This window comes from Vigna radiata, chromosome 6 (assembly GCF_000741045.1).
Source record: "Vigna radiata var. radiata cultivar VC1973A chromosome 6, Vradiata_ver6, whole genome shotgun sequence".
NCBI lineage: Eukaryota > Viridiplantae > Streptophyta > Magnoliopsida > Fabales > Fabaceae > Vigna > Vigna radiata.
This window is the reverse complement of record NC_028356.1, coordinates 37,209,231-37,222,628: the sequence shown is the minus strand read 5'-3', so window position 1 is coordinate 37,222,628 and position 13,398 is coordinate 37,209,231. Positions and strand designations below refer to the sequence as shown.

General features: G+C 34.1%; 3 protein-coding genes across 3 annotated transcripts; 1 reads left to right on the top strand and 2 right to left on the bottom strand.

Annotated features, from left to right (window-relative positions):
- Nucleotides 1-1,002: 1,002 nt before the first annotated feature.
- On the top strand, nt 1,003-2,801 carry LOC106763826 (B-box zinc finger protein 21-like). The gene is made up of 3 exons (XM_014647982.2): nt 1,003-1,463; nt 1,567-1,932; nt 2,258-2,801. The coding sequence occupies exons 1-3, from the start codon at nt 1,284-1,286 to the stop codon at nt 2,504-2,506; spliced, it is 795 nt and encodes a 264-aa protein (XP_014503468.1). The 5' UTR covers nt 1,003-1,283; the 3' UTR covers nt 2,507-2,801.
- A 2,123-nt stretch (nt 2,802-4,924) lies between these two features.
- On the bottom strand, nt 4,925-5,811 carry LOC106763803 (RNA-binding protein cabeza-like). Its single transcript, XM_014647954.2, has one exon. The coding sequence runs from the start codon at nt 5,809-5,811 to the stop codon at nt 5,221-5,223; it is 591 nt and encodes a 196-aa protein (XP_014503440.1). The 3' UTR covers nt 4,925-5,220.
- Nucleotides 5,812-7,547: 1,736 nt separating this feature from the next.
- Nucleotides 7,548-12,528, bottom strand: LOC106765027 (protein ACCUMULATION AND REPLICATION OF CHLOROPLASTS 6, chloroplastic). Its single transcript, XM_014649514.2, has 6 exons — nt 11,953-12,528; nt 11,363-11,587; nt 10,183-10,443; nt 9,120-10,077; nt 8,825-8,961; nt 7,548-7,915 (listed from the first exon to the last, which is right to left on the bottom strand). The coding sequence occupies exons 1-6, from the start codon at nt 12,466-12,468 to the stop codon at nt 7,625-7,627; spliced, it is 2,388 nt and encodes a 795-aa protein (XP_014505000.1). The 5' UTR covers nt 12,469-12,528; the 3' UTR covers nt 7,548-7,624.
- Between the last annotated feature and the right edge of the window lie 870 nt (nt 12,529-13,398).

Below are 13,398 nucleotides of genomic sequence, written 5' to 3'. Positions count from 1 at the left end.
CTTAATAATAAGAACATTTAAAAAAATGCATTATATATATAAAATGGTAATTAAATAGTACAATAGTGTATTATAATCATGTTTAATTTTTTTTTATTTAGTTCATGTTATGTTAAATGGTAACATGATAGTAAAAATATACTATAATCATATTGAAACTATGGTTAAAATATATGAAATAAAAATTTAACAGCAAAACATAGAAAGAAACATTAATGTTAATGTGTGTTAGAAGTGAAGTTTAAACCTAATTCAACCTTATAAACTCGGCTTGTAAGGTGAACATCTCATTTATATATTATAAATTGATGTTATCTTTAATTGAGGTGAGACTTTCACATACAAGTGTATTAATATGAATTGAAATTAAATTACTTTTTATAAATAAATAAATAATATCTAATAAGGATGGTAGACTAAAGCAGGTAATGAAGTAAAACAATTGTTTCAACTGTTTGGTTTATTATTAATAATGCATAGATAACACGTTACAGAAAATGCGGATCTCCAAACCTAACCCAAACTACAACGGATGAATTAAGACAACGACGTTCCCTTCAACCTCCGTCAATTGTATAGTGTAGTAGGCCATTCATTTATATGCTCTCTTTCACTTCAACCTGTTGACAAAAAAAAAAAGAGTCATAATTGTTGTGCATACAGTAAAAAAGGTTAAAAATTGACAGCACAGAAGAGAAGTGTTGGAAGTCGAAGCTGGGTAGTGTTGAGAATGATAGACATTTTTGGAAAAGTCAAGGATGAATAGCTTCATCACATGAAAACAAAAAGATCACTGAAATTCTACATTAATATAAGGGTAACCCACATCAATGGAATTATGACAGCAAACCCATATAATTATCATGCTACACCTACCATTCAGTGTGCTTGTATTATTAAAAAGTTTAAGATAAAATCAAATAAAATACTACTGATGTTGGGTCTAAGCTGGTGGTGAAACTTTTATTTGAAATTTGAAACGTGACACTCTTGGATTGGAGGATAGAAATTCCAATGTTAGACACTGTTAAGGTTTCTAAAAATCAACAACAATATCTGAGGTTGTTTCCAACAAAAGTAGTATTTTCTTTCTGTTTTGAATAAAAAATCAAAAGGAAGAAGAAGAAGAAGAAGAAGAAAAAATGACAATTTGACCATATTTATGTATCTCAATCACTTGCAACTTTTCATAACCATTACAGAACTAAACCCCACGCTTCCTTTATTCTCCTTCTTCTCAAAACTTCATTAATTCTCACAGAAAAATCCTTCAACTTTAAACCATGAAGATCCAATGCGACGTCTGTGAGAAACACGATGCATCCGTCTTTTGTACCGCCGATGAAGCCGTCCTCTGCGACGGCTGCGACCACCGCATCCACCACGCCAACAAACTAGCCTCCAAACACCAGCGTTTCTCTCTTCTTCGACCCAAACAACACCCTCTCTGCGATGTTTGTCAGGTTAGTAACGGATTAAACGAACAAAACAGAAACCAGAAAAAGGAAACTGTTTTTTCAGATGTTTGAAATTGTTGAAGATGGATTCTTTTCTGTGTTGTCGTAGGAGAGAAGAGCCTTCACGTTCTGTCAGCAAGACAGGGCGATTCTCTGCAGAGAGTGTGACGTGTCGATTCACTCTGCTAATGAACACACCCTTAAGCATGATAGGTTCCTTCTCACTGGTGTTAAACTTTCTGCTTCTTCTTCACCGCAAGAAACCCCTTCTCCTTCAAACTCCGCCCCTGATTCTCTTTTTGACGTTTCGCATCAAAAAACGATACCTTTATCTTCCACCGTCAGTAAGGTTGCTGTTGAAGCGGCGGCTTCCACCGGTGCTAGCAGCATATCGGAGTATTTGATAGAGACTCTTCCTGGGTGGCAGGTTGAAGACTTTCTCGATTCATATTCTGTTCCCTTTGGTTTCTGCAAGGTCTGCACTTTCTTCCTTTCTCTCCTCTTTCAATTATTGAAATCAATTGATTCATCTATTCTCTTGCATTGAAAACACAAAGATGGTATGTTTTCTGTGATGGATCATTTGGGTACTATAAATATTTCGTAGATTACGAGATACTATACAGTTTCATGTTAATAAGCTGAATTTGATAGTTGATCTTTGATGTGATACTACACATATTACCGGACGAAATTTCAATGCTGAATGACATGATGAAACTTCAAGTTCTGCATGAAAAAATTGTTTTTTTTTTTTTTTCTATTGTTTGTGGTTGGATCTGAGATTTGATGATCTGCAGAGTGACGAAGTGTTGCCACGGTTTGATGGTGACATGGAGAGTCATCTGGGTACCTTTTCAACAGAGAACGTGGGAATATGGGTTCCTCAAGCGCCGCCACCTCTTCTGAGTTCTTCACAGATGAATAGAGCGATTGGTCAAAACGAAAACAACATCAAAGGTAGCAGATCGAGGTTGAAGGATGACAATTTCACTGTGCCACAGATTAGTCCTCAGTCAAATTCCAAGAGAGGGAGGTTTCTGTGGTAGAAACAAACAAGCATCAGTTTCGAATCTCATGAGCAAGAATTAACAACCCTCTTTCTTTTGATTTGGTCTTAGGTTACTCTGTCAATGTTTTTAATTTAGTTCTGTTTGATCTTTTTTCTTGTCTCCCCTTCCATCTTTCCTACTGGGCTTTGTTTTGATGAATCTGTGTACCTTTCTGCTGCTGCTGCTGCTTGTAAATATAAACTTTTCCAATTGCATGTTATTTTTGACACATGTTTAGAAGGGAAAAGGTATTTTATGCAGAGAGAATGAAAGACATCTCTGTCATATCATACATTTCAAGACCATAATTGAAAAAAAGCTAATAAATTTGTTTTACCCACTAATATATAAGGACATAATTCAAAATCATAAAGGACAGTCAAAATACTTGTATAGTTCTATCTATGTAAATTGAAGATAGTGATAACTATGGAAAGTTGGTATTTGAGAGTGTTATGTTGTTTGAAATGAGTAGCACAGAGTAGTGAACGTGTGTTCTTAGTAGTGTTGAAGGAGAAGGTTTTGGTGAGAGGGTTGATGAAGATGGGATGATGCAGAAGATGATGATGATGTGATGGTGATGGAATGGGGTAAAAGATAAGGACAGAGAGAAGGGCCACGTTTGGCAATGAAAATAGAAAATTCATTTGAAGGAGCAATTGTACCTTCTTCATCATTCTCTTGTTACCATCTCCAAACATAGAATTACTTTCTACATTCATTTTCTTTTTATAAAGTTCTCTTTGGATCAGACATATACATTAGAATAATTTAATCCAAACAGGATACATTAAAACATAAAAACTATTACTTTTATAAATAATAAACACATAATATAATAATCAATTAAGATGTGACTCTCATTAATATCTATGTACGGTTTACTTTTCTTTATATATATATATATATATATATATATATATATATATATATATATATATATATATATATATATTTATATATATATATTTATATATATATTGATGATAAAATAATAAAGTAATAACTTAATTGATATATTTTAGGTTTAATGGTTTTTTTTTTCGAAATGTGTCAAATTTGTTCTTTTTTAAAAAATGTCAATTTTGTTCTAGAAAAAATTTGTATCAATCAAGTCATCTCCGTTAAATATAAATTAATGGTTTAAAACTTTAAAATGAGTTTTGAATAATAACTATTTCATGGGTTCGATCTCTGATATTGTAGTGGATAAAGTAAATTTTGAAAATAATGATTTTTAGCGAAGATGACTTGATTGACACAAATTTTTTCTATAAAAAAACGAAATTGACATTTTTCTAAAAAAGAATCATTTGACACGCTTCAACCAAACTAAGAATAAAATAAACAATTAAACCAATATTTTATTTTCTAAGATTAAATCCGTGCATGTGGAAACAATCTGACTTATTGTATCTGCCATGCCTGCTCTGCTCCACGCATCAGGACAATCATTAGTGTATGGATGGTACCATAAATAACTTAAATGTCCAACCCAAAATTTTCAACTTTTATTAAATTCACTACTTCTATTCTATGCCGTCAAAAAAATCAATATTATTTAATACACTGTAAAAAGGATATAAATCCATAGTAAAAATGGTCAATTTTGTCTCTTAGGTTCTTGCCATGTATCATATGGTAAGAGAATTTTAGACTAAGGTTGTGTTATTGTGAAAGAAATGAAAAATGGAAATTATACATTTGAATAGATTTGAAAGTGAGGTTTTTGTTGTATTTTTAAGGATTTTAAAATATTAATAAAGTGAATTTACAAATAAAATTTGTAAAATTGTGAGAGATTTTATTGATGTGATAAATTAAATAAAAGTTTTAATAAATTATTCTTGATGTTTAAAAGTGATATAAAACATTGAAGAGATTTATTTACCTTTAAAATCAGTAATCTCTTATGTATTCTTCAGTAATCTCACATGTGCATGTGAAAAATAAGAATGCTAGTGGATATACGAAAATAAAACAATTAAGATATTTCCTTAAAATTGCTACATTTCTCAAATCTCTTCTTCGTGATAGTGAGATGTTAAATTCACCTCTATCTTATTTCATTCCATCACTTTCTCATCTTAAAAAGGAACATGAAAAAAATCTTCTAATAATCACTTTTTTGTTCTCTAACAATAATGCATTCCAAAATAACATAGTGTAAGAACATACTCAAATTTATATAAAATGTTATAGTATCTTTTAACTCGATATAAAATAATAAATTAAAAACAATATAATTACATAGATATAATACAAATAAGATAAGATTTTCTACCTTAAATAAGATATTAATATCATTCAAACTAAAATCTTAAAATCTTAAGAGAATAAATTTATAAATCTTCGTCTTATTGTGATATTCAACTTCTTTTTTCTAAGATTTTAAACTCATTTAAATTTCCAACGAACACTAAAGTAACATAAAATCATATAATTTTGTGAGTAGTACAAACCAGAGTTTAAACTAGATGTTAACATAATTTCCTAGCTTACAAATGCAATACACATAGTTATAATCTTGATCAACACAAAATCATTGGGAACAAACACAAAATGAGCTGAACATATTTAAACAGGAACTTGCTACAGGATAATCTTAACCCTGTGGTCAAATTAATCTCTTCCTTACATATAATCAAATTTTACCATTGAATATATATAATGCAGATATTGAGCAGAAGCATGTCACGATTTATTGTATATCAAGGTCGACGACAATGAGCCTTGCACATATGTAAACAATCATAGAAACAAGGTCCACCACAGTGAAGAGGACAATCCAACCTCATACCTCGGCACCTTGTTCTTCCCATGCATTCTGCAAACTCTCCCATTCTATATTCTTCCTTGTTCCATCTGTGATGCTTCCCTTTTCCATGTCTATGTCTTGCTTCCCTTCCACAACCCCATTTCCACCATCCACCTCCTCCACCACCCCACCCCCATCCACTCCCTCCTCCACCGCCACCGCCACCGCCACCACCACCACCACCTCCCCCACCACCCCATCCCCATCTAAACCCTCCACCACCTCCACCTCCACCTCCACCTCCACCCCCACCTCCTCTATAATACCAACTATCTTTGCTTGTGTTGAACAAAACTTCATTCAAGGAAGCATTGTGTTTTCCTTTTGGTTGATAGTTTTCATCTTGATGACGTGAGAGAGTTGCCATAGTGGCATTGCCTTGAGTTTGATGAGAAGTGCCATTTTTCACCTCTTCACCTCTATGGCCAACCATTGTCAACACAAGAAGTAAGAAGAGAACCTGAAAAGTTCTCAAAGCCACCATCTTCTTCTCTTTTGACAAAGAAAAAGGAAATGTTAAATATGTAGTGCTTGTGTTGTGACTATTCAATATATGTTGTTCCATCAACAGGTACCCACTCGAGAGGATCTGCTTATAAAAAACTTCAAAAAGCTTTTAGGTAGTAAAAATTGAGATGACTTAGCATTCACTTTGTCCCCACAGCCAAATATCGTAGCAATGAGTTCTTCAAAAACTTCATCTCTTTGCTTGGGCCACACTTGCCCCATTCTCCAATGGAGTACAGATATTTCCAAATGCCTCAAAAGATGCACTTCAATAGAGAATGTTTCAAAACTATTATTGAGTTCGTTCAAGGAAGTAAGCATAGGTTTAATAGAAATTTAATGATGATAAAGAAGTAATGAAATTGATTAACAGTCATCTTTAGTTTTTTGTGAGATCGTTATACAAAGATTGTTGATGCATTAGGGAATTTAATTTGGATAATAGAAGAAGAAACAGCGATGCAACATGTGAAAAAAGCATTCCCTCTGATAAGTATATGAAGCAGCATTAACATAGGTCCTGTTGTAATCCTTTGTCCTGCTATTTGCTTGACCTTTAAGCCTACTACTCGGAGAACGTATATGAAAAGACATTCTGCATATACCATACTTGAACATTATTACAAAATACATGCTTCATGCCTCCGACCATCCACGTGATATCTATTATTATATCAAGGCAACCAACTACATTATCAACTCTTTTTTGGTACAACCCTATGATGCCAACAACTATATCAGTGTTTCTCCTTACAATCTACCATTAAAAGGAGTTATTTCATAACGTAATGCCTACATATGATGACCCTACATCCTATTTTAGAGAATTAAAAGATACATGTAATAATATCAACATATATTAACCATTTTTTATTTATTTATTTTTCTTTTCAAACTCTCTAGACCTAATCTCTTGTTAAAAAAAGGTTTCAATAAAGAATTAAGTCTCGCTTCATTTAAAAGTAGAGAATAATGAAAAATTATGTACACGCTAATATCTTATTAACACAAATCATAACCAAGTTATCCCCACTATGTTCATTTAGGAATCAGAACTCAGAAATGTCAATCTTAACGTATCTTAGTTTGCACCACACTTGATTCCAACATTAACTTCCAGAAGAAAATACTTAACAGTGTACTTTTACACCACTTGCACAAATTGACAATCCATTTTTAGAGATAGTTTGATCATTAAAAAAAGCTAACTTTAGTATTTTTATTAAAAAAAAAAGATTGAAAAGTAACATAATAAATGTAAAATATGTGTAAATATTAGGAGTTGGTCATGCAGGTAATGTTTTGGTGCTTACTGAATGCCATCAAGCTTGTCATAATATTTTTTCTTTTTCGTAAGTATAAAAAAAATATTGATTCGGTATAAGTCACTATCTTGCAAAATCAAATTGTAACCAGTGATTGAAAAGTTTAACGCTTGGTTTATTATCGATAGACATAATGAGTCAGGAACTGAAACGATAGATAATTTACAACAGTGAGGTATTACTACTGTAAAATTTTAATGAAATTAGATACTAAAGTGGTTAATTACAATCTCAAGCTTTAGATTTATTCATTTCCTAATCATCTAAACATGGAGAATACGACAGTTTCCTTTTCATTTCCAAAGAAATCCAAGTAAAAGCAGGGGGTTTGAGTATGATAGGAATGGCAGACACCGCACCGCCAGTATTTATGGCTTGACTTCAAAAGTGCGCACGTAAAAAGGGTGATCGATTGAAATTGAAGTGTTAATAGATATACATAAGAGTTATAAAACAATAATATACTTACGACTCAAGGACGGATCCTTCAACAATTTTCCATCCTGGACCTGAAAAAGACATCTCATATCTTGTTGTGTAGGTTCTGCTGTTAGAAGCATCATGTTGTGGATGGCCTACGGCATTTAGGTGAGTAGACTCTGTGAGAGTTGTTTCCACCACTGCACGCTGCCCATTCTGTGATATGGTCACACTATCGATGTTGAGGCCCTCCAACATGTAGTCATAGGACCACCCACGCTCTGCAATCTCAGCTGCACGATCAGTCCATACCTTCAACATCTCGCCGTCCAAAACCTACCAGGTCATAACTTTCAGCAAAACTTCATACAAAAAATTGCCTCAAGACAGTTGCCAGCAACAAAATCAACAGAATCTTTTTACTGGTCCAGGAAAAAGAAAATACTACAAATAATAAAGTACATTTTGAAGTTTCATCTCAATATCACATAACATGAGACTTTGCCAAAATGCGATTATGATGCGATTACTCGCATCTAAGGGCTCATGTTATAATTGATAGCATTTGACCTGATTTGGAATTTCCAATCTGAAATAAAATTTAATCAGGTTCCTCTCTAAAACATTAAAAGGATGGAAATGCAACAACCATCTAAATAGGTGTGAGGGATGGATAGCAAAGGGAGAAGATTGAGAAGGGGGAATAAATAGTTTAAGTTTGTATAAGGTGCTCCGCTCATAAAAAGCCACCAGTGATACGAGCAACCCAGTCCGTTCAAAAACATGAAAAAGTTCCAAAACATAAAAAATAAATATGATGTAATTATATTACCTACATTAACAATAACAGGTCCCTGGACAACCAGGGTGATCCAAAAATCATTGAGACCAGCCAACAATTACCCTAGTTTATTAAGTTTAGGATTTTTCGGTGGCCGGATATGGAGCCCCTATCATGTGATGAAGGAGTAGTTGGTTTATTATAAAGATTGTGTAGCAATCAGTTTTTAATATCCGTAAAACAAAATATAACAGTGCTTCCTTTTCAGAACTCCAAAACCATGGCCTACATGATAATGCATCATACCAGATCGTGAATCAATGGAAAAAACGGTAAACATACTAAAGATGCATAATTGCACAGGTGCGACTGCATAATTGCCAGATTTAACATAACCAAGGGGGGAAATCAATTTACATAGATCATACCCTCGCTTCAATATGCACATCAATTAAATATTATACCTCATGCAATCTTTCTAGGCAATGGTCAGGTCCAAATGCTTCGGATTTTATACTTTGCCACTTGCGAACTAGAGCTTCTGCAGCCCTTGCATCCATTTTTGGTAGTTGAACTCCTTTTTCTTCATCTCCCAATGAATCTATACAATAATAAGCAATCAATGCATGAAGCCGAGATTTTTACTCTATGAACTTAGAAAAGCTGATTTTGTATATGCAGCAAATAAATCATTCAGATCATCTATAAGAAATTATAAGTATTGATCTTCCAAATTGCAGATGTATCCGAAAACCATACCTAAGTTGACAGTATCCGATGACATTGCTGAACCCGACATTTTATTAAGCACGGGCGAGCCATTCCTAGCAGGTAAAAACTTTAGACCAGCCAAAGTTACAAGTCCTATTACAACACCAGCACACATGATCTGCACACTTGCATTTTTAATTTCATCGGTAATAAATTCACCTTCACTTGCCACAGCAGTATTTTTTATTCCAGAATCATCAACACTGACAGAAGAATCCTCTTCTGATAATATCAGAGGATTCTCACTTTCGGAAAAGCTAAAATTATCTTTCTCACTGTTTTCTAGATGTTTCACAATTTGATCTTCAGAACCAACAGGAAACACTTTTTTCAAAGCATTTATTACACTAGCCTGAACCTGGGTAATGACAGCAGTAGCCTCAGCTCCGATCTTAACTATGGCTGCAGCAGCAGCTAAGGGTGAATGGCCAATACCCTCCAACCTTTCAAGATATCTAAGCACTGTAGGGTCATCATAATAATCTCCAAGCTTGAAACTTGTTTCTTTTGTATCTCTAAACCTAGGAAAAACCACCTCCATCAGCCATGTTTCCAACAATTTACAAAGTCCAGGAAGATCACTGTCTTCATCCCCTTTTGCATTTTCCATAATAAATTCTATAATAGACGGGTTTCTATAAGGAGACCTATCGGTATCTAGTCCCAACCATGACCGACATTCATCGAGCTCCCCAACAAGCAGTGCACAAAGGCCCCTTTCTAAAGCAAAATCAATCTCTCTCTTCTCACTGGGAGTATAAACAGAGGGAGCATTCCTCAAAGCTGTAACCTTAGTCTGTTGAAGTTGTTGGAACAAATTATCAGCATCTTGGATAAGATGCGGCTTTTTAGTCACAAAGGCTTGTGCAACAAGAGCAAGTGCCACTCCGTAAGCTTCAAAACTCTCAGCTGGAATATTACTTGGTGTGGCAACAAAAAGTTCAACCTTCAAAAGAAGATTTGAGGAAAAGAAAAAAAGTAAATGTAAATTCTTCTATTAGTAAACAAAGAAAAATAGAAAGAAAAGTCTGAAAACTATATTTAAGAAAACCTGTTCGGATGCTGTCATGTGTAAGAATGCCTCATTCATGAAGTATTCACGGGTATAACCCCCAGCAATGGCAGCTGCACCCCCTCCTCCAACTGCCCACAAAATGTTACGAACACCAAGAAGACCTTCCTCTCTCCGCGTTCGATGTTCGTCATCAAGTGGCAAGGCTAAAAGTTCCAAAACACAATGTGGGGTTATCTCTTCTAGCGTCTCATCTATTTGAGCTTGCAAATCGGGTGCTAGGCTGGTTGCCCCTTCTTCCTACATTATCAGGGGGGTTATTGTGCAGTATATAGCAATGCAAGCACAACATAGAAATCTTCAAGATACATTACTATATGCAAATTATGTTATAGCACATTAAATACAAGAAGAAAATTTAAAAATGTAGTAGTACAAAGCTTCAAAAGATATTATATACTAAATGCTTTTCATTCACACATTTCAACCTCTAAGACCATTTTTGTCTATACAAAATGACAGTGACTTGCTTTGATATGACAACAGCAATCTATGAAATCATAAACATGACAAAAAATTTTACATTGGAGGTTCAAAATTGTATTGAAAGAATAAATAAGAGACACCGTAGACGAGGCTCCAGATAGTAGTGTCTTGAAGGGTAGATGTACAAGAACTAAGCCCTGCCACCATGAGAGTCTATTTCTGACCCACAGGTCACAACATCGCTACGTTACCATTGGACATTTGCAACAATGCTTGCTCTCATAAAGTTATGATGAAAGAATGGACCAAATTTAATGTGTTACTCCCTCCACTTTTTTTCATTATCAATTTGGAAGATGATTTTTGTTCTTATTTGTCTCTCCTTTTCAAAGCCAATTATACTATTAACAACTACTTTGTCTATTTTACCCTTCAATAATCTAATTGTTGAAAAATTTATACAGTTGCAGTAAATGAGTAAAAAATGATGTGGAGAAAGCTAACATAAGTAAGGAGAGAGAAATAAATTAACTAGAGCAATAATAGAGAAGCTAACCGGCATATGTGGTATTAAAGCCTTAGAATGTCATATCAAGAAGTTAAATTGTAACAGAATTTGTGATTCAAAACATTACAAAGAACCTTTTTATTATCACTGCATGAATTATTTATTCTATGAACTACTTATTCAACGTTTAAAGAAGCAAACAGAACATATAGGAGTGTGAATCACCTGCAAAAGCTTCAATGCCCTCTCAAGCATCTCACAAGCTGCAACGAAATCTGGTTGAGGCAGAGCCATGGCATCCCTTGAGAAGTCAACAAAAGCGAGCGCCATAGCCAACACAACATCCTGCTTGAACGTCTTCGGCAACCTCTCCCTAAGCAAACCCTGCCCAATCTCAAGCACAAGCTCGGGCTCTCCAGCTTCCTGCAACACGCACAACGCTCCAGGAATCTACCAACCAACCACTTCAGTTATCAGTGAACCAACTAAAAATCAAACTACATTACGTTAAAAAAAAAGGAATAGAAAATAGAAGAAGCCTTGGTTACAGTATCGGTCCCTGCCATAGACAGTTACTTTTTCTTCGCCATGCACAAGTTCAATTGTACAATTTTACATCCAACATTTAAAAGAAAAACTCATCAGAAACTCTATGCATCGCCAAATCAACATTTCTCTTAGCGACACAAATTCCACAATTAAAATAATGATATCAAATCCGCTAAAAAGAAAAATAAAATGGAGACGTCAAATTCACGAAAAATGACTACAGTAAGAGAATTAAAGTTCCAATTAAGCTAAATAGAGTGAATTACTTTGTCGAAAGGGATTTGAGTGAGAATAGCGGCGTCTTCATTGTCGACGAGGCCTTGATTGTACTCTCTTCTGGAAGCAGGATCCGCTAGGGTTTCGCACGCGGCTTGGAGAATTTGACGGCGGCTAATTAACGCGTCGTTGCTGAATGCATACTGAGGAGGCTTCGAGAATTTCGCTTCGTAGGCTCTGCGAATGCCGTCGCCCAGAAAATGCGACTCCGCGCCGAGTACACGGTACAGGTCGAGCGGGATGGAGACATAGCGCTCGGGAGGGTCCAGTCGCGGAGGGACGGAGGAGGGGCTCAGAGTGGCGGTGGCACCCGATGAGCCGTCTCCGAGGAATTGGAAATCGGCAATGAGGCGCTCCGCCCATCTGCTGGTGGCGCAGGTGACGGAGAGAGAACCTCCACCGCGGCCGGCGACGGAAGAGGAGGAACGGAGCTTATTAGGTTTTGTAAAACGGTTAATTGTTGGAGTGCAGAGAGGGAGGCCAACTCTAGGTAGCAGCGTTTCCATTGAACTTAAAACCCTGTTTGTTTGCTAAACTCTACTCTCTACCGCATGTCGCAATGAAAAAGGTTTTCAACTATTTTATATTTTTACACAAATTGGAAATTTAATAAAATAATAAATAAAATGTGGTCATATAATAATAGGTCACATATTAATAAAATATTGACTTTGTAATATACAATTAAGTTGTTTAAGCACTTTTTTTAATTGAACTGTTTATAGGAAAACCATGGATAAGTTCTTATTTATCTTTAATACTAAGATTTCAAAATGGATGTTTAATTTAATTTCAAGGATCATCGTCCCACACATTAATATTTAATTTTTAATTCAATCATAAGTTATATTAAGAAATATTACTTATCTTAAGTCACCTTTATAAGGAACAACATAAAAGATTAACTTAATGTTCTAAAAATTAATATATTTTTTTACATTTTTTTTATGATTTTAAGATAAAAGAGTTATTTAATAAATTATTTAAATATTTAATTTATCTTTAATGTTTAGTTTAAATTTTTATGCATTTATATTTTTGTTTTTATTTTCAATTTTGTACGTGTGCTTAAAAAGTTGATAGGTTCCTTTTTAAATTTTTAATGAAATTAAAAAAAAAAAAAACAGTATAGGTCGATAAGTAACTTCTGTTCAAAAAATAAAAAACAAGCGAAGAAATTATACTTAATATATACAATTAAATTTAAAAATAAAGCAACACTAGTTGTTTGTCATGTAATACTCCTTGAAAGAAATGATTAATCATATTTATCATAAAAATTGTAAATCGTCTTTATTATGAACAAATTTAATAAAAAAAAATGCTATTCATATGGCTTTAATTAATTCAGACAATTAACCAAATTAAAATTGTGCACGAGCAAAAATAAAATTTGAAAGTTACCTTTTGCTAACCAAAACACCTTTGGAATTTTA

What these genes read in the sequence shown, in the direction of transcription:
- LOC106763826 (XM_014647982.2), top strand. Translation starts at nt 1,284, where the DNA reads ATGAAGATCCAATGCGACGTCTGTGAGAAACACGATGCATCCGTCTTT. An exon ending in CTCTCTGCGATGTTTGTCAG is followed by an intron (nt 1,464 to 1,566) that starts GTTAGTAACGGA and finishes GTGTTGTCGTAG; the next exon opens with GAGAGAAGAGCCTTCACGTT. An exon ending in TTCCCTTTGGTTTCTGCAAG is followed by an intron (nt 1,933 to 2,257) that starts GTCTGCACTTTC and finishes GATGATCTGCAG; the next exon opens with AGTGACGAAGTGTTGCCACG.
- LOC106763803 (XM_014647954.2), bottom strand. Translation starts at nt 5,811, where the DNA reads ATGGTGGCTTTGAGAACTTTTCAGGTTCTCTTCTTACTTCTTGTGTTG.
- LOC106765027 (XM_014649514.2), bottom strand. Translation starts at nt 12,468, where the DNA reads ATGGAAACGCTGCTACCTAGAGTTGGCCTCCCTCTCTGCACTCCAACA. An exon ending in CTCAAATCCCTTTCGACAAA is followed by an intron (nt 11,588 to 11,952) that starts GTAATTCACTCT and finishes GTTGGTTGGTAG; the next exon opens with ATTCCTGGAGCGTTGTGCGT. An exon ending in ACATGACAGCATCCGAACAG is followed by an intron (nt 10,078 to 10,182) that starts GTTTTCTTAAAT and finishes CTTCTTTTGAAG; the next exon opens with GTTGAACTTTTTGTTGCCAC.